Source organism: Nasonia vitripennis, chromosome 5 (genome assembly GCF_009193385.2).
Source record: "Nasonia vitripennis strain AsymCx chromosome 5, Nvit_psr_1.1, whole genome shotgun sequence".
NCBI lineage: Eukaryota > Metazoa > Arthropoda > Insecta > Hymenoptera > Pteromalidae > Nasonia > Nasonia vitripennis.
The window spans coordinates 8,200,518-8,223,633 of NC_045761.1; the positions used below are offsets into that span (position 1 = coordinate 8,200,518).

A 23,116-nucleotide genomic window follows, 5' to 3' on the forward strand; every position below is an offset into this window, starting at 1 on the left:
AGGAGCGCGATCATCCATCACCGAGGCCGGCACTCGTGTGAAATAATGATGTGCCAATGCTGACTTTGATGCCACGTACTGCTTCTTCTTCTTCTTCTTCTTCTTCGCGCCGCGACACGAGGTTGGGAAAGAAAATTGATTGTGTATGGATATAATACGTCCGAGCTAATCAAGTGTAATTGAAAATTTTCACTTATACGTAGCTCTCATTGAGGGGGCGTCACTCTTTCAATGCGTCTGAGTCTTGAGTTGGTACGACTGCTCGCTTGCGGTCTTATCAATTTTTTGACGTGTGTATAAGTTTTTCTTTTGCAAAAGGCGCCCGACAACGTTTCAGCCTTTGCTGTATCGTTCAAGGTCGACTGTGCAGGTGTAATTTATTTCGTTTTGAAACGGTTCGAGGCGCTCGCACGAGCTACGCCTGTATGTATGAATGACATGAAAAATTCTAATGTTTCATTCTCGTCGCTTTTGTTCGCCGGCTTTTCAAACTCGCCAGACTGGCCGTCGTGTGTGCGCACTTCCTCGCGAAAATTGCTGAATTATCGGAAAAGAAGCCTCGATGTTTAAAAACAACATCAAATTATTCAATAGGCCAACAATTAGAGTTATGAGTGTAAAATGCAACCGGTTATTAGCCGTAATTAGAAAGTTATAGACGAAAAACGATCGCCACATTTTACATAAGGATCGTTAATCTCGTAATCGTCGCTTACATCATAACGAATATTTATACGGCAAAAATATAATTCCACACACATCCCCTCTCCCAACCCTATTTCAAGCCTCCGTATCGCGAAAAAGTATTCCGATTCAACACACAACAGCCGTGTTATTATAATATTGCATACACACTCGCAGCCATCGCTCTCAGCACACGTCACACAGACGCATATTATAATGGAATATAACAGCGAGGACGGACTTTCCAACAAGTTTGTTTGCCGCGCCGCACGCGCGCGATTTATCATATATATACGAACGCGCGGACCTGTTGAGTCGTCCTATACTCTCCGGGGAATCCCCGCGGAGAGAGAGAGAGAGAGAGAGAGAGAGAGAGAGAGAGAGAGAGAGAGAGAGAGAGAGAGAGAGAGAGAGAGAGAGAGAGAGAGCAAAACTATAACGCGCGCGACGAGTCGAGGATAATCAATCTCGAGGCCGCAATTAAACGCGCAGCGCTCATCGGCCTGCGGAACGATTTTCCAGTGCGCTCGTTAACTCGGAAGTTGAATAACAATAATTTCAATACACAGCTGCGAGTGTCATTATCGCGAAAATAGCTATATTCTCGTAAAAAAGCCATCGCGCAATATTTGCATAAGAAGCATCGTTATACGCCGTGCTTCATCGCAATCTCTCTCTCGTTCCGCGAAATACGCGACTATAGCCGAGTCTGTTAAATTTTCATATACCCTCTTTTCATAAAGTCATTCCATCCTCGTGCATAAATTGATGTAAGTACACGTCGCTGTATATAAAAATTGCGAAAAAACAATTACATCGCGCAGCGGAAGCGACACTACAAGTATATACAGCCTTGAAACGATGCTCTAGAAATGCTTGGTAAATATAATATACAGTGTGCGACAATTCGGACTTTCCCTCTCGGTCGACTGGTGCCGAGACGACAAAGAAAAGGCGTCACGCGAGGCTGGACACTTCGCCCGGTGCACTTCTTTCTTTTTTTTTTCTGCTCTATAGATCGGACGCGCACGCGAAAAGGAATCGAAATCGTTGATTGGAATTTCAATAGTGTATCGGCGCGCTGCTGGTAATTAGACTACGTTCTGGCGATGGCTTTTCGTTTTCGTTCCACAAGACGAGGTATCGGCTAATTAATATAACGTCGGTGAAGAGTAAAAATTTTCTCGGGCAGATGTTGAAGATCGTTTCGATGAGATCGAGAGAGCGAAGGATTAGTTCGCTGAAAATAGAAGTGCATCGCGCGGGCTTTTTGCTCGATTTTCCACTACGGCGTCGCGCTGAGTCAGTGAGCGCATTAATATTCAGCGTTTTATCTTTAGATATACCGAGAGCAACTTTTGCATTACTGTAGAGAGCAAAAGAAGTGACATTGCTACGCTATAGTTGGATACTTTGTAGAAAATGAAAGCGTACAGTTTTTAATATACGTCCGTTTGCACCGAAATTGCCCAAACGAACGTATGCAAACATAACGTCGAATCAATGCTTTCACGTTCGCTCGTTCGTTACAGCGTAAAAATCGCGCGAACAAAGAAAAAAAAAACGCTGCCGCAGTCGAGCAAAGCAAAGCAAAGCAAACTGATCAATACAACCGCACGCGCGCGCTCTTGTCTCGTTTTACATTCGCGGGCGGGAAAGAGCCTTCTCTTTCGCCGGTCAGTTTCGCGCGTGCGACAAGAAGCTGCCGCACCGCAAAGCTTGAAATGCCGGAAACGTTATACTTTCACGAAAAGGAGAGTCCATTGACACGCGATATACATGTATAAAATATATATTATGTATAAATTTCGAAGAGCCGATCAGAGAGCAGAGATAAGTCACGTGACACGCGTCTGTATAAATTTGTGTATTTAAACGCGGGCGGAAGTGAAGCTAAATCGACAGGGCGAGGAACGAAGTGCTTTGGTAAAGGATAAATAAAGGAAAACGCGATCGAGGCACTGTAGCTTTCGGCGGCTGATTTACGATCGCCGACTGTTTATCCGTCGCCAAATGGATTACGCTGAAATGTTTTGTGAAAATACGGTGAAGTGAAGTATAAAAAATTGGAATGTTTTCTCTAGCAACAGAGAAAAGAGTTAATTATCGTCGCGCAATGCACAATCAAGCTGTTGGGGTAATCGCGCTGTTTTTCCCTTTTACGAACAGAATAAGGTTAATCCTGCGATAAATTAAAGAGAAAATCCTCGCACGATTGACGCGAAAGGGAAATACCGCAGTAACAGTGCATCAGTACGAGGGGATACCTTGACGACAATAAACGCGCGGCGGCAGGCGAGAAGCCCATAGCCGTATTGCAATACACACCTTCCCTCTCTAACTCTGTGTGTTTCACCCACAATTCTATCTGCGCCTACGGATCGTCGTCGCCTCTCTCGCGCGATTCCCAGGCGCGCGTTTAAAGGCCGATATTCCTACCGGAAATGCCGACCTCGTCGCCGCCGCGCCGACTATTACATTCAATTTTTTTCTCTCCCCCTATCCGCGCGCGCGAAAATATAGTCTTCTCGCATGAATCATGCATCAGCGTCTGCTGCCGTTGGGAAACGCGTTATTACGCATTATGCCGCAGTATACGTATATACTGTGTATTGTCGTGTGCGCGAGTCTATCCGGTTTACTAAATTACAAGGATCACTGGACTTTTCGTAATGGCTCGTTACGGTTTGCATCGCCTCTATCTGGCTATATTAGGCTCTCCGCCTCGCGTTCGCACGATTAATCTCCGCTCCGGAAAGAAAAACACGCCTCTCTCTCTCTCTCTCGGCTAATTCATCGAGCTCCTTACTCGCAGCGCCATCTGTTTACAATCGAATTAATTCCAACAACGCGACCGTAAATCCTGAAAAAAAAAACGACCGATACGGCGCTTTCACAACAAACGCGAGCGCGAAAAATGACGTCGCCGAACTCTCGCGTTTATTTCCGTCTCTGGAGCCCCGCGTATCTCTCGCTCCAGAGGAGTGTGTTGTACACAGCGGCCGGCCGGAAAGTTGGCGCGCTTTCAAGAGGGACCAGATTTAGCGACGACGCGACAGCCGTATGGGCTCTCCCAAACGTTGTCGATGTACTGATAGCGCTGCAGCTGCACTTGTTTACGGCTTTGCTTTTTCGGACGAATGTGAGCGAGCGAGCTTGGGCTTTTGTTTACGGCGGGAAATTCGAAAATAGAACGCGAGAGAGAGCGAGCAAGGAAACAAATTTTTTCATTCGCGGAGAATATATACTTCTATCAGAAGCATAATGAAAGAGCCTTCCGCGATAAAACGTCCAAAATTAGCCGCGACGAGAGAGAAAAATGTCCCGGACAAAAGACAATGGGCTGTTACTCATACTTTATTCCCTGTCCATTTTTTCTCCCTCTCTCCCGATGCCGCCAGCAAAGCTCACTCTCTATGTCCCCTGATGGTGTACGAAAATAGCCGCAGACTACGTCGCCTCCTTTTTCATCCTAAGCCTCTCTCGCAATATCTCTCGCGAGTACGTGTATACACTCGCGCGCGACATTTCTGGAAAAGAAAGCGGCCAGTCGTTCGGCTGCATTCCCAGCACGTCTGTATGGAAAATCGTTCGCGAGTAAATTTCGCCGCGGGGAAACTCGTCAATTAGCGCCGATAATCGCGAGAGTTTATAGAGAGAAAAAGGATCTCGACCCACGCGATCGGATATGATGCAGCAACTTATACCAAGTGCTCGTGGCGTAGGTGGCGAGTCCTAAACGAGCGTGTTTTACGAGCGCGCCTTTTACACGAGGATTTCCGATATCGTCGCGGATTATAATACGGGCAATGAGTCTTTGGATTTTACGCGCGACTGACGCGAGAGATGAGATTTTTCGAGAGAGCCGCTTTTGTGCGAACGTCGCGTCTGGCCCTGCATTGTTCGGGAGTCTTTTGAGTTATTAGTCGAGGTGAAAGGAAGTGTTGCTTTTTTTCCAAGGGTAGAGCCGAAATCGTGTGAATTATTGGAGGTAATGGCGCGGATGATCTACTGTGCGTTACGAAAGGATAGTAAGAATAGAGCGGCGCACGAAAAGTTTGGTTAAAAATATCAATTCAGTTTTATCTCGTGTAAAATGGAAACAAATTTCCAGCGAAGTAAAATTTCAAACAGTTCAAGCTCATGAATATTCAACGCCGAGAATTTCCCGCAATAATATCTCCTGAATTTTTGCCGCGCCGCGATCATTTGCATAAAGTTGTGTGTATGGGGAAATGACCCTGTACACCACTTCACCGCGTAATAATTATTACTTTTTCGAATGTTTCGAGTGTACTCGTACACGTAATAATTTTTCAAAGTTCCCGACGCGACGACAGCTCGATTCGAGATCTCATGAATAAAATCACCCAGTGGTTATAATATAAACGAGGGCGACGACGCAGAACGCAAAATTATCGAACAAGAGTCCTCGAGTGTGTACGCGCCAGACGACGGAACTGTGCGCGGGACACTCGAGAGAGTCGGCCGAAAAGTGACGCAAAAAGCTCGGCTAATTAAAAAAGCACTAGACACACTGCTCGGAGAAAATATGCAGCGAGAACTTGAGACAGTTGGCGTAGCGGTGTACGGATATATACGTAAAAATGCTTCTCTTTAATTCTTGAAAAGTTACTCAAGAGAGATGGAGAAAGCTCGACGAAGGTTGTTGTTATGATCTTAATAGCCCTTGGCGCTTTTTTCGAATTTTCAACTCGCGGGTATTAAAACTGCAGAGTAGTATACGCTTTATGCTTTGTTTACTCTGTGAGCCGGTAAAAATTCCAACGGTTATATTTGCAACGGCGAAACGGGGGCATAAATAATTTCAAATGGTCTACCTATACTCATCTGCACATCATATTGTGCAACTTATCCCATCATCATCAGCCGCGCATCTGTCCCCCTATACAACACAAGGAGGCATTTCAAAACACAAGCGAGAGAGCTTGTCGCGCGCGGCAGAAACGGGCGAACGACCTTGCGAAGAACAGTCGCGCGCGTTCACTCGACTTTTACGGATATACACAACATGCAGCAGCAGCGGCAGCACCTTCTATTCGATTTTATCGGCGCTGCACGCGAACACGTATTATGAATTCGATCATTGAGAAACGTAAAGGTTCCTTTCCCTCGAGTCAAGCGATCGGAGATTTTCCGCTGCGGGATTCTCGTGACCGACGACGACGTTTGTTCGCGGAATTTATATACGAGTCGTGATTTGTATAAATTGATCGGGATATATCACGGGAGAGAGAGGTGATTCCTATATGAGTGAGTGTATGTGGGAGGATATGCGGGAGTTGCCACACAGCGCCGAGAAAATTGATTGATTGTATGGAACTGTTTGTCTTATTGTTTATTCTTTGTTGCTATGAAATGTAAACAGGAAATCGACGAACGAGTGTGGGTTATTCTCTTCGAGAGAAACAGGTTCATGTACGTCGAACTTTTTTAACAAGGTAAAAATTGTAGCAAAATACCTGTACGTTGTATACTCGTTTACGACGTACGGAATAATTTTAGATTTCAGGGACTAAATAGTATGTTATAATGCTTCGATCGAACGGTTTTTATCTACTTATCGTTTACAGCGTGTAATATCCATTTACAGGTACATGGCAGAATGAGAAACGTGTTACCCACCTGCAAGAAGCAAAAAAACAGACACATGGTTATTTAACGATCGTTTCATCAAATCGCAATTCATCGAATGTCTTAAAGATAATACGCATTCCATTCGATCCAGCATCTCGCACACGCGGTTCGGTAAACGGTAACGACCACCGAGTGTAGGCCATTATAGACTCGAAGGCGATAATTCTCTCCATTACGACAGAATCTCCTCTCGTCTCGCAAATATCATGCATAATTCCACACGGCATGAGCAGAGGAAGAAAAAAACTGACAAGCGAGCAAAATTAAATCTAAAGCAGTAAATTCGCCGCAGAGACAGAGAACGACTTCCGCGATGCTCGCGCGATGAGGAAAAAAGCGACGGGTTTGGATCCATCATCCTTGGTCAGTGGCGGAAGCGCCAAAGCTTCTATACATAAAGAAATAGTGGCGCGAATTTTAAAATTCAATAGCGTTACTCATTCGCCGCCGCGCGCGGCATGGAAATGATAATTCCGCTGGCTTATTAACGAGCCCATACGTAATCGCTCTCTGTGCGCTCGCGTGGGCGTTGAATTGCCACGCGCGTACGCGGGGGTTTCGCGGTGCCGCGAGCAGCACCGGCATCACACCGTTATAAGCGCGCGTGTCGGCTCATATAGCCGTATGTATTTATTCTTCGAAGTAGCGGCTGCTGCCGAGAGGAAACTTGCGGGCGGTAGCCGTGCGCTTTTGACGAGAGTTGCACCGCCGCCGACGCTCTCGCGAGGTGGGAGAGTTAGTGGGACGATGGTTTTAGCCCTGCAGCGCCGCGGTTTTTGTTTTATTTTTTGAGGATGTATATAAGTAAGTAAGTTTAAGCTTGTTTGGTCACCGTTTGTTACGAAAACTACGATCTGTAATCGCTGCATTGTGAATATTCACGTTTCCTGTACATTACATAAGAAACTTCACAGTTCACATACGAAATCCAACAGCTCTTCGAAAACGCACAATCCCATGCCATCTCCCATCATCGCCGCGATTCGCCTCAAGATATCGCAGTCGCACGAATCGCGCATAGTTGCGCATGCACGCCAGCCTCATAAATTAAATCCATCAAAGTATATACGTCGCCGTCGTTGAGTCGGTCACGCGCGCACGCGCGTAACCCAAATAGAAGCGCATTAGAAAGTAAAATACAATTTCGGCTCTACTTCCTCCTCCGTATACACTTATACTATCGCGCAAGGTGCACCACGCACAAAAGCGCGCGTTGAAATTGCAAGTTCTCAAACGAGCAGTACGTATACCAGTCGGGAGAAAAATATATGCACAGCAGCAGCAGCAGCGCGAACTGTTGCGAGCGACGCGAACAATCGCGCGTTCACGCTTCTCGCGCTGTAATATGCCCTCTCTTTCTCTCTCTCTTTTCCCATGAAATTATCATACGTAATGCGCGCGCCGTTAAAGAAAGCCATTACTCTCCTCGTGTGTATGTGTGTGTGTGTGTGTGTGTTCGCTGCTCGGCTGTACTATACTACAAGGATCAAGTATAAATGCGGCTTCGTTTTTCCCTTTTGCAAATTTCTGCGAGATACATGGTATATAAAAGGGAAAAAAAAAGAAACGCACAGCCCAGCGATTGTTCCTCGCTTTGTGTCTGCCAGCAGCAGCGGTAGCGCTCGCGTTTTCCTGCGGGAAAAAAGTGCCGAGGCTTTTACTTTGCCAATTATGGAGTCGAGCGCGACTTATCGTCTTGTAAAATCGCGAGCGCAGCGGTTCTCCTGTTTTTTCGAAGTTTCCTCCTAATAGAGTAATCATCGGGTGCAGAGTTTTAGCACCGCTGTGAGATGATTTTGAAATTTCGCGCGTTGAGCGTCGATTCCTGCCTTACCGACGCTTTGCGCATAGCTGTAGGATTATTGTTGGAAGATTTGGTAATAACTGCGGTGCATGAAAGGATAAAAATGCGAGCTTATTGCTATACGTTGAGCGATAAACGCTCGAGTTCGCGCCTTTACGATAATTATATTATTCGCGTAAATTGCAAAACGCGCGCAAACGACAGATAAGGCAGGCACTTGCTACATGTTGATCTTCTTCAATAAACCTATACGGCGCCTCATTGTTATTCCTGATGCGCTGCTCGGCGATATAAAAACGGCGCGTGTACGTCTGCATAGAGCGAATTGTCATTTGTTGCAAAATGCATCGAGGCTCATCTTCCTATTCGATCCAAAACTCGTTATAAAAAAAAACCTTCAGCCGAGTGAAACGCGTGAATTCAAAATAAGACGAAAGCCACTCCGAGAGAGCGTCCGTTAATGCGTGTATTTTTTCACCTCTCAAAGCCTCTAATGAGCGTCTGGCTGGTGCACATACACACACATATACACGACGTAACCGCGAGGTAAAAATTCAAAACCACGACCACCGCGCAGCGAAGCGCAGAAGTAGTTCGCGCCCGAAAAAAGTTTTCTCCTCTCGTGTACTTTCTTCAAGCGCACGCGATTGCAGCAGACGCGACCGCACACTCACGTTTTTCCCGCGTCTCTTCGCACGATTTACGATGCTCGTCGATAATTTAATCGGAGCGATTTTAGACGAGTCGTCGTATCGCGCGATAAGAGCGCGCTTCGGAGCTAGTTTGCGAATATTTATGCCGAAGGAGATCGAGAGTGAAAATGGCGCAGGGAAACCGCGCGCGCGTCGTTATCGTCGCTGAGAGAATTTTAATGTATGAGGAGAAAAAGAGTAAACGTCGGGGAGAGAAAAAGTGACGTGTGATCTTTATATTGTGCACGTGATTAGATTGTACTGATATCACTATCAATGGGCATTATAGTATTTTACGGACGATCTAAAAATAAACAGTGTTGATGCAGGACTTGGTCGTCAAGGTAAACATAGTAAAATTGATGTGATATAAATCACGATGTTTGTAAATTTGAGGCTAACGTTCGTTCACCTAACACTTCATTTTAAAACGTTTTCACACATAGCTCGATTGAAAACAAAAATAATAAAATCCCCGCGAGCACTTTTCCACACAAGATCTCGCTTTCGAGCACACGAAACAATCCCTTGCGCGCACAGTTTCTTCACTGCACGAGATATTCACACCGTCGACGAATCACTTGGCACTTACACGGCCTCCTCTCAATTAACCGTCCTCGTCGAAGACAAAACATCGGCGTTCAGAAAAAAACGCCGCACTATTTCATCTCTCCGTTATATTACCTGTAGACGGCAGACTCCCTCCGACAGAAGATCACAGCCATGAGGAGCCGGAAAGGCAGGCAGACGATATCGAAGATTTGATGGCACATCGTGTGTCTGTGTGTACTGCTAATCCAGATACATCGGGGCTATTTTCCGGAAGCGACAAGCGCGTCCTCGAGCTCCGACGCCGCGCGACATTTGACGCCGATCGAAAAATACTTCTCTGGCATAAGCGCGGCAGGTGTGCGGCGACGAGGTGGGATATACTGCAGATATCGATATATCGTGTGTAGCGTATACGTGACGAAAGTCGAAACACAGAACACGTGCGGAGAGGAGGAATTTCGATTCGCTGATGAGAGATAAGCTCAGCGGGGGAAAGCATGCGCCGCGATTCGAATTGTTTGTTGCGGATGTTTTTGTTTTTCTCTCGCGAAGTTGTGTTTGCAGATGCATCGCCGGTATGTACAATACAGAGGTCGGTTTCCTCTGTCTTGGAGTGGAAATTGCGGCGAAGCAACGGCGTTGATGATACGCGCGCTGTGCGTTTGAATGGGAGTAGATATCGTTGCGTAGACAGCGCACTGCTGCATCAGCGGTTGGTAAGGGGATTGGGGTTTCTAGGAACGTTGCGTTGAGTAGCTTTTTGATGCTCGTTGAATTTTGAAATTTGTGGGAAGTTCGGTACTTGTTTGGGGAATTTGCTTTTTTAGTTCGAGAAGATTCGAGGGACGAGGGATCTATTTTACCGACCATAGGTCTTCGGTCAGCTTGTTATCTAATGCATGCGAGGCTTTTGTATATTGTCGAAGGTAACGAATTTTTTTTCTGAAAATACGTTATGCCATTATAAAAGCTTGCATAAGATAAACAAAATTATGCAGCGTGAAGCCCGATAACGGGGGATCTTAGAAGCAGGCGTCAGAGACAAATAAAATTAATTGCGATGGAGTGAAAATTTAATTAGTCGAGTCGGAAAATTAAGATACGGCGTGATAGTGAATAGTATGCAGTCAGATTGTGAAAACACTAATTTTATTAGTAGCGTTATCACTTGCTAGTTTCTGAAGAAAAGTGCTCTTAGGGCTTTTGACAGTTTCGAGTGTAATTTGTCAAATACTCAAAATACATGTACTTTTTATCGCCTCGACGAGAGATTAGATAAGGAAGGACACCTTAAAAATGTAACGAGAAAATTTGCATGTGTTTTTTAACGGAAAGTTCTCTCGATAAGATATTTCCAGGTAATTCGTGTTCTATCACTTGAGTAGTAACATACAAGCAACGCTATCGACTCTTGATAAATTGAACGAAGAAGACAAATATTTTACTAGACCACTTTTCTCCGAAGGACGGCCAATTAATCTAGCGAAGAGCTAACACTCTGTAAAATAGAACCTCTTCAGAGCCCGACGGTTCTTTACAAGAAAAAGTTGCTCGTACCGCTTATCGCTTTTTTAAATTAAATTATGAAATTGATGTTACGCAAAGGATAATATTTACCTTAGAATATATTTTTAGAGCACCTACGTACTGAAGCAACTCGATTGGGTTGCACTTTCCGCCCAGTTAGCCGGAATTTTTCACCACGAAGCCCACGAGAAACAGCTCCAATCAGCTCCATCATCTCTTCGTTCTCGCCCACTATAATACAACACACCCGTCGATTCGCAATTTTTCTCACGCGCGCCTCAATCAAATAATTCGATCAGCTGCAAATACAGCCCCTGCATCTGCTCAAAAATTTCCAGCGCGACACGCGCGCGCTATAAATCCACAAAAATCACAGCGTAGGTATGACATTTTCGCACGGATATACGGACGAAAAAGCCGAATTGAACGATCGAATGTCTGATGCACGAGTCGCGCCCGACAATTAACAATCGAAATTGGAAGCGAAAGTGACAATTTGTTTGGTTTGACTCGACGTATACCATTCTCTGTCCCGGATTATATCGTGTATCGACCGATTGCGAAAAACGCCCCCTAAATACTCCCCCTCATCGACTCCCCCTCTGACTCATACCTGAAACTCGTGATTTAATAAGTGGACGGGGACGACCGCATAGCGGCGCCGCTTCCAGTCCAGAGGGACTTTGAGATATGCCGCCGTTTTTCTGGACGTTTTCGGCACTATCGGATTTTCTTGCTCCTTTGTGTGCCGGCGTCGTCTGGACGTGCGGCTGCGAGAAGCGATACGTCGCATCGATTAACGAGGATGCGATAATGCCTTGATCATGATATCTGTATGTACGTGTCGAAAGGGAATCGTGACCGATTCGGCTGATTTAGATTTTTTTTTTGTCGACACTGTTACAGTTTTAATTCCAGGTTAGCTTAAAAGTTTGATGAAGCTCGGATTCGTTCACGTGAAAAGATGAACATAGCGCCGGCAATCTCGACATCTATGTTTAACGCCGATGAAACGCTCCACTTTTGTACTTACTGGTCATGCTCTATTTATAAACCTTGACCCGAATCGATACGTCCGCATTATTTATTCGATCTCTGATGGCTCCGAGTCCAAAAATATGAATAATCGGCCTATACATCGTTGAATCAATTATAACCCCAATCTACAGGTAATATAACAGTTCAATTGTAGCCGGGGAATAATCAAATAAAGGAAATCGTGTGTTAAGATCGCATTAGGGATAAGGAAAAATGCTACTATACGCGAAGATCGTGACATTGAATCTTTCTCTACAACATCATAACCTCATTTCCCACGAGCCAAGTCCGCAGATTTCGCAACGGATATAAGACGAGCTATAATTTCAAATCACTCTCCGGCATTTCCACCAAACAATACATGCTGCTGGATATAAACCACCCGCACATAACCATTTGCCAGAAATAACGCAAAGAAATTGTTTTCTCTCTCTCTCTCTCTCTAATCGTAAGCCCATATAGCATTTTCAGCATTCTGGACACGGAAGCACGCGAGCCGTATCGATTATTTTGTATCCGGTCTTACACAGCGCGCGGAGAACCTTGGCATCACTGAACTTCTCCGGCGGCGGCGAAAGTGTGCGCTTATGTGTGTGGGAGTGAGGCGCCAGCACACAGTCTTCTGTAGGGGAAGCAACAGAGAGAGAGAGAGAGAGAGAGAGAGAGAGAGAGAGAGAGAGAGAGCGGGATTTTTGTCCAGCGAGCCGAGGGCGGAATAAGAACGTGGAATGAAGAGTGCGCCAGGGCTTTATCCGCAAGGTCCGACGTGCATTTGGATTTATTCCCAAGATGTCCTAGAGGATTCGGCTGTACCTGAATTTGTGGGCATTTTTCAAAGCTTTACGGAATGATTTGTAGCGTATGCGATAAAAATTGTTGTATATAACGGGTCAACGATTGTGTAACCGCAGAACGAAAAATTCCCGAAAATCCGATCGTGTTCCAATTTCTAAAAATAAATTCGATATCAACCGCGAAACGGTACAGGCGGCCAATCCACTTTCCAACTCTGACCAGAGCGTAATATCGACTCGCATACGCGCACGGAATGTAAAAACTCGAGTGAAATGCAACTCCGCGCGAAGGCTGTGCTCTCGCTTCCGGCACACGAGATTTGTCAAGTCTCGGTCGCCCGCGTTAGGAGACACTAAGTTATATATGGAGAAAAGAAAGAGGCTGTGCGCACACGTTATATAGAAAGTTTCAGGCGCTTTTCCCCCCGGTTCGGTATCTATCTCGCGGCCGAGGCGAAAACGAGCTTCGACACTGCACTCGGTAACACAATATCCGGTGTCGGCTCTCTGCACATGTATACAGGGTTGAATAGCTTCTGGATATACACACTGCAGTGTACTTATAGACTGTACACTTTCATCGCTATGTGCCTGGAGATATTTTTGCACCGCAGCCGTTAAAATGTTTATTGAACGTCGAAGGAGCTTGCGTAATTCGTCTTTAAAATTGTAAATTAGAGAGTGGAAGCTGCTGCGGGGAATATATGTGGCTGAATAATGCCGAGTGGAACGGCATGAATAAATTAAAGCCATAAATGAACGTTGTATACGCCGTGTGTTTACTTCAACAGGTTGAAATTTTACTTATGCCGTCGCGAAAAAGGCAAAATATTTGCGCTGCAATAATTCGAGTGCGGGAGAGAGACGGTGGAAAAATATTTGGCGAGATGAAAATGTCGCTCTCTGAGAGGAGTCTGATGATCGACGACGACGTCGCTATGGATTACTTCCTTGTTTGTTATCGATATGCGCTGTGTGTTTTATTGAAAAGTTTAGTAATATTCCGAAGCCATGATCGATCGTCGATTTCGATATTCATGGATATATTGTATCTCGCGGAAAACAAAGGATCGATCGATTGGAGTTTTTTATGGGTAAACTGAGAGGAATTTTCCACACGTGAATATCGTTCTTTTTGTTTTGAGGAGGTTCGAGAAAATGCTCCTTTCATCACCGTGACAGGTTATTTTAGAGCGTTATGTTCGATGATGAGAGTAAAAGCATGTGCCTGTAAAAAAATAATATGTGAAAAAGCTATTAGGCGCTGTAAACTTATTATCCAGCGTAAAAGCGAAACTTAATGAAAGGCATCGGACGAAAGCGAGAATCTTCCCTCCATAATTACATCCTTTGATAGAAAAGTCACTGCAGAGAATATCAAAGAATTCACCGATCGAAAAGCGCTCCGTATAGTAATAATCCGGTTCACGCTGAAATTCCGGCATACAAAAGCTCGACTCTATCGCAAAGAAGAAAAAATCAATCCACAAGATTTCAATTTCCCCGTCCTTTCAACACCTCTCCCCCGCGCCTTTTGACGGCGCGCGAGCCTTCAAACAAACCTGCGCCGCTACAGCAGAAAATCCCGCGCGCTAACGACGACCTGCCGGTCAATTTCAAGCTTCCTAATTCCCAAAAATGACCGTATGATCGGAACATCGATCGATCGAGCCAACAACACGAACACAGAGCAACGCTGCATTCAGTCATCGCCGGAGTCAAACGCGGACCTCCTAACCGAGGTTTCGGTATAGATTATTTCTCCCCTTTTATAAAGGCGAGACACCACAGGTCGTCGTCCATTGGCACACCCCCCTCTACACGTACACATGCACATGAGAGATAGAGAGAGACAGAAGCAGTCGTACACATAAACAGCTCCCTCGGGGGCGAGCGCGAAAGCAGTCAGTGCCACTGCTGCTGTATACGCCAGGTTATAAGAGCACAGGCAGACGAAGAGAGAGAGAGAGGGGCAGACATACAGACGCACGAGGCTTTCGGCCGATCAATATAACACCATGCTGGGCCTCCCCCATCGCGCGCGCGGCGCGCAACAACCCCCTTCGACGATATACACTGAGGGGGAGAGAGAGAGTGAGCGCGAGTTTGGATCTATGGGCGGAATGATAGGACAGAAAAGGAAAACGTACATAACGCCGCGTGTGTGTGTCGGCGCGAGATAGGAGAGGCCATGTGGAAGATGGATACGCGGCAAGGTGGATGGGATGTATGTGCTTTGTATATAATATGTGTCCGGTACATATCGGGAAAACGGCCTGTATACGAGTCCGCGGAGTTTGACGACAAGCATTCGGTAAATTTTATTGTAACGCGCGTATGTGTGTTACCAGCAGCCGGAAGCAATGGGGTTTCCCAATTTACAGAATTCGTTTCGTTCGCTGTGGAAATAACATTATCTTTTTTTGCGCGTGTTTGTGTATGCTCGAATTCAATTAACCGAAGGCTCGGGCGCGATTAACGGTATAACGAGTTTCGGCGCGTTTTGCAATTTGAATTATAAAATCGAGCTGTATTAGAGGATGAATAGAATCGTCCTTCTTCCCCTCCCACTTCAATTATGCAGCGAAGTTTGAGCTTCGCGGAAAACTTTCGAAATTAATAATTAGCCAGGCCAAGTTTACTAAAATTATACACACCGTAATAATAAAAGTCGCATAATAACAACGAGGCGCTGCTGCAGACTCGGCAAAATTCCTCTCAGCTCCGCAGAGAGAGAAAAGAATCTAATTTTAAACGCAGCGCTTTTCCCAAGCGCAGCAGCGCGACGCATAAAAACTACATTTCCCGAGCGCGTCCCTCTGCACGTGTGTGCAGCCCAAGCTCTCTCCCTGCAATAAAGCGAGAACCCCGTCTCACTCGCGCACACACATAGCGTGAAGAAAAGGCAGGACTGTGTCACAGACACACACACACACACACACACGCGCGCGCGCGCGCGCGATAAGGCGCGGCAGTGTGCCACCCCCTCGAAAATGAAAGTGCAGTAGGGAGAGGCTTATCCTGTGGAGCGATTTACAGGGGAGCTAGTCGTCGCCGTTTCCTTCTTGCCTCCCATCAGCAGCAGCACACCAAGTTCGCTCTCCTTTCTTTCTTTCAACCGAGCTCTCTCCCGCGTTTTCTCATTCGATTCGTCGGCCACTCGACGCTCCCTCGTGCGCTTGTAGCTTTTCTACGCCCCTATACTCTCTATCCTGTGCGTCTCTAGCAACGACGACGCTCTGAATTAGTAAACGGGATTGCGAACGACGTTAAATTACGCTGGACTTCGTGACTTTCGGCTGGAAGCTTGGATTATAGATGTGTGGTTTGGCTGCTCTTGCGCGAAGAGAGATGAAGAAAAAAGTGATGGATATTAATTAATAGGTTGATGGTGATGATTACTTTAGCCTGACATAACCGAGGGAAGTGTTTTTCCCACCGTCGGCTTTTTGTCGTCGCCGAGCCTTTGCGACGCTTTTTCTCTCGATTTCGTTGACAAACGAGCCTCCAAGGCTGTACGGATTGAATTACTAATAGAAGAGTGTGAAACCTTATGCGATAGCGGTGATGAACACAATGGCCATTAGGCAATCTTCGATGACTGTAGCTCTTGCAACTTTTCGTACATACGGTTATATACTCGTATAAATGCAAATCGTCGATAAAAAGCACAGCCCTCCTCGCAATTACACACTCGGATGAGGAATAACGAGCCATTAAGGTAAACAATCCTCGCGCACAATGCACACCTCTCTCTTGCGCGCAATCAGCCAGCCACACACTTGCCCGCGTCGGAAATTGACTTACAATGTAATCGCTGAGCGAAACGCGCGTTACATTATGCCGTTGTCAGGATGATGAAACAGCGCATCGGTGAATCATACTCTCTCAAACGGTCGATATAAAATCAAGCCTCGAGACAATGAGTACAACTCCTCGTCGATTCATTACTATGCGCTATAATACTCCTCTCTACAGCGGGGAGAATTAAGGTCGCGTTGACATTGGCCTTTTTCTCTCTCTCTCTCTCTCTCTCTCTCTCTCTCTCTCTCTCTCTTCGCGAAACGGCGCCATCGGCTTCATTATACTCGCTTGCAGTATTCCGTGTATAGGTGCTAGTCGCCGATCCGTTGGCAAGATTTCAAATCAGCGAGTTATGGACGAATCGGGGCCGCCTTGATGTTTCGCTTCCTCTTTAAAATCCCAAGAGAGAGAGAGAGAGAGAGAAAAGTTTGCTTCAGTTTATACCGCGAGCTATTAGACGTCAACCAGCGTGAGCTCGACGAAAATATTGCGCGAGTATACGTGCGTTTAGGCGCGATCTCGCAGCACATAGTAGCTCGCCGTCGTTGTGGGTGGCGGCTTTATTAAAAGAAGCGGAGAATTCCAGAGAGAGAGAGAGAGAGAGAGAGAGAGAGCGCGTAACGATCCGTGACTTGGAAAATAGAATGTTTTATAAATAATTTTCAGCCTTTCGAGAGTATGCGCGTATCTGTGCGAGTTTATTAATATATCGGAGAGGCTGTTACTTTGCAGGTATGTGTGTGCAGCGGACTTTGCCTTTGCTTTTTATCGGAGTTTTTTTTCCTTTTGATGCAGAAGCGGTGGCATCGTCGAACTTTCTAATTAATAAATCAATGCCTCGTTTCGTTTGAAACTTCTTCGGGAAAGATTGCTTTTGTTATATTTTTACATTTCTCGCATAAAAACAAATATTACTGCGCGTGCATTCGAGAGATGGGCTTAGCGCTGAAGAGCGAGGCGAATAACTCGATGAAAAACTTTTCCTCATATTTGTTTCGCAAGTATCATCCCTACGGACGTATACGCAGAAAGTTTGGCCAACCATCTTGTGTTCCGAGAATCGAGGCAAAAAAAATTCTAATTTAAAACTCGACGAGCGAAAACTTCTCTTTTATAGACTTCCGCATTTCGCATCGAATTTGATTATCAACAGTACACTCGCACAGGTACCTAAGCACCACACATGATTCGTCGAGAGCAGCATCAGGCGAGCGCCGAAAGTGATTTTCGCCGGCTGCAGTCGATGCATTTACACTCACGCAGACGCACGTACACACAGCTTCACCTCCCTCCCCCGCGCGTCTCTCACCCACCCACGCGCGCGCGCGTAATCAATAGCGCGTTCGTCGTAGTCGTCGTCGCCGCCGTCATCGTCGCACACACACACAGGTGTACGTAATTTGCACAGCCCGCGGTGAAAGTCGCCCGCGCATGCGAGGGTGTATCAGTTATACATATAACACATGTTTATGCAAGGGCAGCGCAGAGAGAGAGAGAGAGAGAGAGAGAGAGAGAGAGAGAGAGAGAGAGAGAGACGAGGTCTGCATGCGGAGTCTATTTGACCGCGGGGGTGGAGAGAAGGCCGCGCGCGGTTTTTAGGTTAGTCCGGCTGCAGATTCGGCGACTGTCACGTGCAGCTCGGTTTACGTAATCGGACGCAGCTGGTGTGCGATTTCGATGATGTACCCGGTGTGTCGTGGTATCTCCGGGGACTAGAGGATGCAGTGTATCAGTTCATCCTTTTTGGCTTTCTTGGCGACGTGCGCCTGAATGAGTACTACCCGATGCAGCGGTGTGCTTCGCGTGAGTGCGAACGTGTGGAGAGAGCAGTGTGCGAGGTTACGCTCTTGGAGAGTTGTGAATCAATGCGGGATGAATTACTTTTCTTAGGGTAATCGTGATTATGGTATGGTTTAAAAAAAAATACAGCAGAAGAAATCCTAAAACTCGCGGAATTCCATAACGACGTTGCGCGAGGCAAAGCAACTCGGCTGTCTAGATTTCAGATAAACTATAATAACAGTTATTACGTCTCTGCGCAACGGATTTAGTTTTTCCCGATAATATCGGCAAAAATACAGAAAAATCCTTTCCACCATACCAAGCATTAATCTAGCTCCCAAAGAACCTCGTGCCCTACTTCTTCCCAGCGTATAACCTTCCGGCAAATTGCCGCACACGAATTTGCGAAAATAAGACGAAATTAAGTGCATTACCCTGTATACTCCCCCGCATTATTCACTTCGCCGACGTCTGCTACAAAATCGCTTATTTTCGCGGAAAAAGTATAAAGAAAGAACTAGGACGTCTTTCGCACTCCTCCTCAGCCAACAATCGCGAAACGACACACACATCGATCGTCTCGCTCAGAATTTTGCATAATGCACACGCGCGTATTAAAACATTGAAGAAAAGAGACAGCGTTACACACACGCAAAACTTCCCATCGGAGCCGATTAAAGCATGCTCGGCACATACATTTCGAGCCAATGAATTCACATCGAGCATTGGGACCGCTCCCTCAAAAACGCGCGTCAAGGTCAAAGCGAAGATTCTCCTCCTCGCTGGCGCACACACTCGAGGGGATTTGATTTTTGAACGGTTCGCCCGGAACGGAAGGAAGGGAGAGGGACCTTGTAAAGTGGCCAACAGCAGCAGCCGCCTGCAGCGCCGGCGACGAAAATCAATCGCTCACGGACACGGCGTATCCGAGGCTGATTTCTAAAGTCGCCGAGCCGTGGAAAGAGGCACGCGGGAGATGATGCAGAGGAGAGGGAAAAAAAAGTTAGAGATGATGAGAGATCCATTCGGATGCAAATTGCGGCAATGCGAGAGGCCGATTTGGGAAGAATTGCAGCTCTGCAGTTTTACGCTGGAATATTGCGTAAAAGACGTGTGAGCGAGGTATAGGGACGAGATGGAAGGAAGCGTGTATAGTTTCTCGATTATTATAGGCGAGTGTGAAGGTATGAAAATTATTGCGTGACGATAGTCCGTAGTGTGTGTACGTATGACGCGGTCTATTTATTTCAATGCTGCGCGCGAACTTGTGAGTTACGACGGAAACTGCTCCGATTCTATATTATAACGCGATTTCTAAAGATAATCCAGGCCGGGTTATACTTATAATTAACATTGGAAAAATATTTATAAAGCCTCACTGCTCGGTGGTTTTTCCCATAAGCAGCAGCACAGCACGAAACGATCACTCACCTGAAACATATAAAGAAAAATATACCGTTATAGCTTGAATCATAATTTCAATCGAGTCAATTATAGATATAAAAATAAAATACGCATACGACAACGCTACAATAACGCACTCGAAATCGCTCTCGTCGCAATAAAAGCGTTATTACACGACGCGATCGCTGTTGCATCGAAAGGGTTAAGCAGGGGTCGCATTATACTCTCTCGGCGCAGCAGCACACGGCTATCATCGTAAACGTATAACACGCTCAATTTGAATTTAAAACGCAGCAGTCCGCGCTATGCAATTCGAATCATAACTCTTTCGATTCAATGAAACACTGCAGCAGCAGCAGCGGCGAATAAAATCCACGAAAAAGCATCAGACGACGTCGAGGCAAGCGATGCATTATTCAGTGTGTATTAGGCCACAATCATCGCGTATAAGACACACAATGGCTTTGGAGGAGAGAGACGAGGAGCTAATGTCTCACGAGAGAGAGAGAGAGAGAGAGAGAGAGAGAGAGAGAGAACGTTTCGGCGCTGTACGGATGCTCGTAAACATGGGAAAGACGCCGGGACGTGACGGCCGCGAGAACTGCAGACAGACGTGCTCTGTATAGAGGCTGATGCTGCTGTGCTGCCAAGAAATTGCTCTTTTTTTTGTCTTTGAATTTTTGTAAAGAGTTAACGACGAATAAAGTGTATCGATAAAAGAAAGAGGTGTAATGATAGTTGGCGAAGGAAATTATTATTTTTCCCGAGACAGACCTTCGCGGTAGCATTACGTGTTTCGTTTCCTCCTCTCTGCAGCGCTACGAGGCAGTCTCGCGCATAGCGCATAGACCCACGTGAAGCGCGAGACAGAAAAAGAGAGGAGATATAGGAGAGGAGAGAAACCCGTGTGTGCTTTTCTTAGCCGCAACTATATGCGTCTCGACCGCAAGGATCTCCATCCATATCTCCAGTTTCTTTTTTTCTCCTCCTCCTCCTCCTCCTCTCCGTTTCTCTCTGCTCTTTTTCCCTCGTAAACTCGCGTAGGTACAAATGTGTGTGCGATATGTGCGTCTATACAACACACGGAGAAGAAAAAACGAGTCGAGCCCATAACGAGTTTCTCACGCTCTATACCGTTCCGTTTGTCGTCCTTACCATCAGATCGAAATCTCTCGATTGCGTGATGTAAACGATACGGATTCTGGATGATTTATTTTTCATCTACTTCTGGATTTTCGCCTTTTTGAGAGAAACTCCCCCGCAGTTTACGGGCTCGAATTTCTTTGGCTTTGTGCGAGGCGTCGGCGAATCCAATTATCGGAAAAACCGCGCGGTGTACACACCACCGGCTGCTGTGTGTCGGCGGAATATCGTGAAAATACGCAAATACAGCGAGAGCTTCGCGAGATTAACCGAGAGATCGGAAAGCGGTCTGATGAGATGCTTATATTAATTATTACTCGAGTCGATAAAAAAGTCATGAAAGCGAGCGACTCACCGAGATGAAATTAAAACGCGGCGGAGAGGTTGTAAAAAAGAGATATCGCGCAGCAATGTGAAGCTAATTAACAAAGCTCTATACACTTCCATCAATAAAAAGAAAGCAATATTTTCCCCGAGGCACGTAGAAACCCTGCGAGCTAGATAAATCCTCGAGCGTTTTATGAGAGTGCAGCAGCAGCGGAGATAAAAAATAAATCCCTCGCGGCGCACAACAAAGGGGTTTATTCAGGTTTTCTCTCTCTTATACAAACCGCGACCGACTTTCCCGCTCTTCTCTTCTGTTATATATATGATATGCATACAGGAGAGTTTTTAAGTAGATAACGTCGCTCTTCTTAAAAACCATCCGAGAGATTTACATCTTTTCTCCCCGCGCATGACAATGGCCGCGCGGATCCTCCATTACCCTCGACAAAAAGAGTTTGATTATACGCGTATACCTATACAATCTGTCGAAAAATCCGCCAACGAAGCAGGACTACACACGGGCGAGAGTCGATCGAGGCAAAAAAGCTCTTTCCTCTTACGCACAACACAAAAGCTCCTCCGACAGAAGGGCGAAAGTGCATTTCACCTTGGCAAGAGAGAGAGAGAGAGAGAGGGAGGGAGAGGAAGGAAAGAGCACTTATCAAAAATATTCATCTGAGCTTATCGTCGTGGCATCGACTCTGTACTGTAGTATAGAGCAGAGGACACTCCAAGAGCTTTCAGCTCGACTAATTCTCTCGCAGCCGTGACGCGTACAAGGGGAAGCTAGAGACGGTCCGAAAACTCGAGCCGCGCAACAACCCCTTTTTTTAAAACGAGCTTTCAGCGAATGGAGACTCGGCCGTCCGCGCAGAGACTCTTTATCCCCCCCCCCTCCCCCCCGTGAGAGAGCTTCTGACTATATGTAGGGGTTGGTAGGTAACAGAGAGAAAACTCGATATTCGTTGAGCGAAAGAGAAGCCTATACTGCGCATGTGTCGGCCAATCAGTCCAATGCTGATTCCTTTTTCTCATTCTAGCGCTCTACTCCCCTTTGTCACCACCGCGCTTTGGCCGTGTGCGTGTGTATTTATGTGTGTAAAAAAGCTCCGAACAAAGTTTGAACGAAGCACGATTTTTTTGCAGGCTCGCGGCGGTGCGAATTTTAAAGTTCTTTGAAGTCGTTTCCACGCACATACGGTATTTTAAATTTAGAAAATAAAAACTACATCCTCTCTCTCTCTCTCTCTCTCTCTCTCCCTTCGTGTGTACAAATCGCAGAGCACAATAACAAAGTCTTCAAAAAGGAATTCACACAGCAGGAGGCATTGACAGTCCACTTGTCGGCGTCTCGGAAGAACAAAAGCACAGAGTAAGAGAAAGAGCTGGTGCGAGAGAAAGAACGACGATAAATCGGTCTGGACTTAAGTATTTAAGACGTCTGTCTATACATACGCGCGCAGTCGTAGTCGTCTGCAGCGGGATCCTGCCGATGTGTGGAGTGCTTTTTGTTCGAGCGCCGCTGCAGAGAGAGACTGCTCTATTGACAATGAGACACACTTGATCAATTGCGGGATAGAGCGAAAGTCGAGCTTGATTCATACGGATGCAGCAACGGTACTGTGCACACTTTTCAGCGTCAATTATAGACCTGCGGTTAAATGCTTTCACGATGCGCCGCGCGTTTGTTTACATTGTTGCGTGGACTTAAGTATACAGGGCAATTGTCTATATGTATACGAAGGTATTTTAATTCGTAAGAATGCGAGGCTTTGTACATGACGAAGTCTTCGCCGAGAGGAAGAAGGATGGAATCTTCAGCAGCGCGTGCACCTCAAGAATGCGCGCGATGTATGCGCGCGCGCGAATTTGACATGCGGCGGGGGGAGAGAAAAAGCGCAGCGCAT

At 46.2% G+C, this 23,116-nt stretch overlaps 1 protein-coding gene across 5 annotated transcripts in view; it reads right to left on the reverse strand.

Annotated features, from left to right (window-relative positions):
* The window catches only part of LOC100119602 (IQ motif and SEC7 domain-containing protein 1), a 75,911-nt gene that overhangs the window by 33,084 nt on the left and 19,711 nt on the right, over positions 1-23,116 (reverse strand). Inside the window, exon 1 of one of the 5 annotated variants that reach the window (XM_032600108.1) lies at positions 9,523-9,715. The exons of 3 other annotated variants lie outside the window; for them this stretch is intronic. Coding sequence is in view for 1 of the 2 variants with exons in the window: in XM_008218685.4 (XP_008216907.1) it covers positions 9,523-9,611 (89 nt within the window). In the remaining variant the exon portion in view is untranslated. Of the gene's footprint in view, positions 1-9,522; positions 9,716-23,116 lie in introns of those variants that run through there. One more of the 5 variants, XM_008218685.4, reaches the window with a different exon arrangement.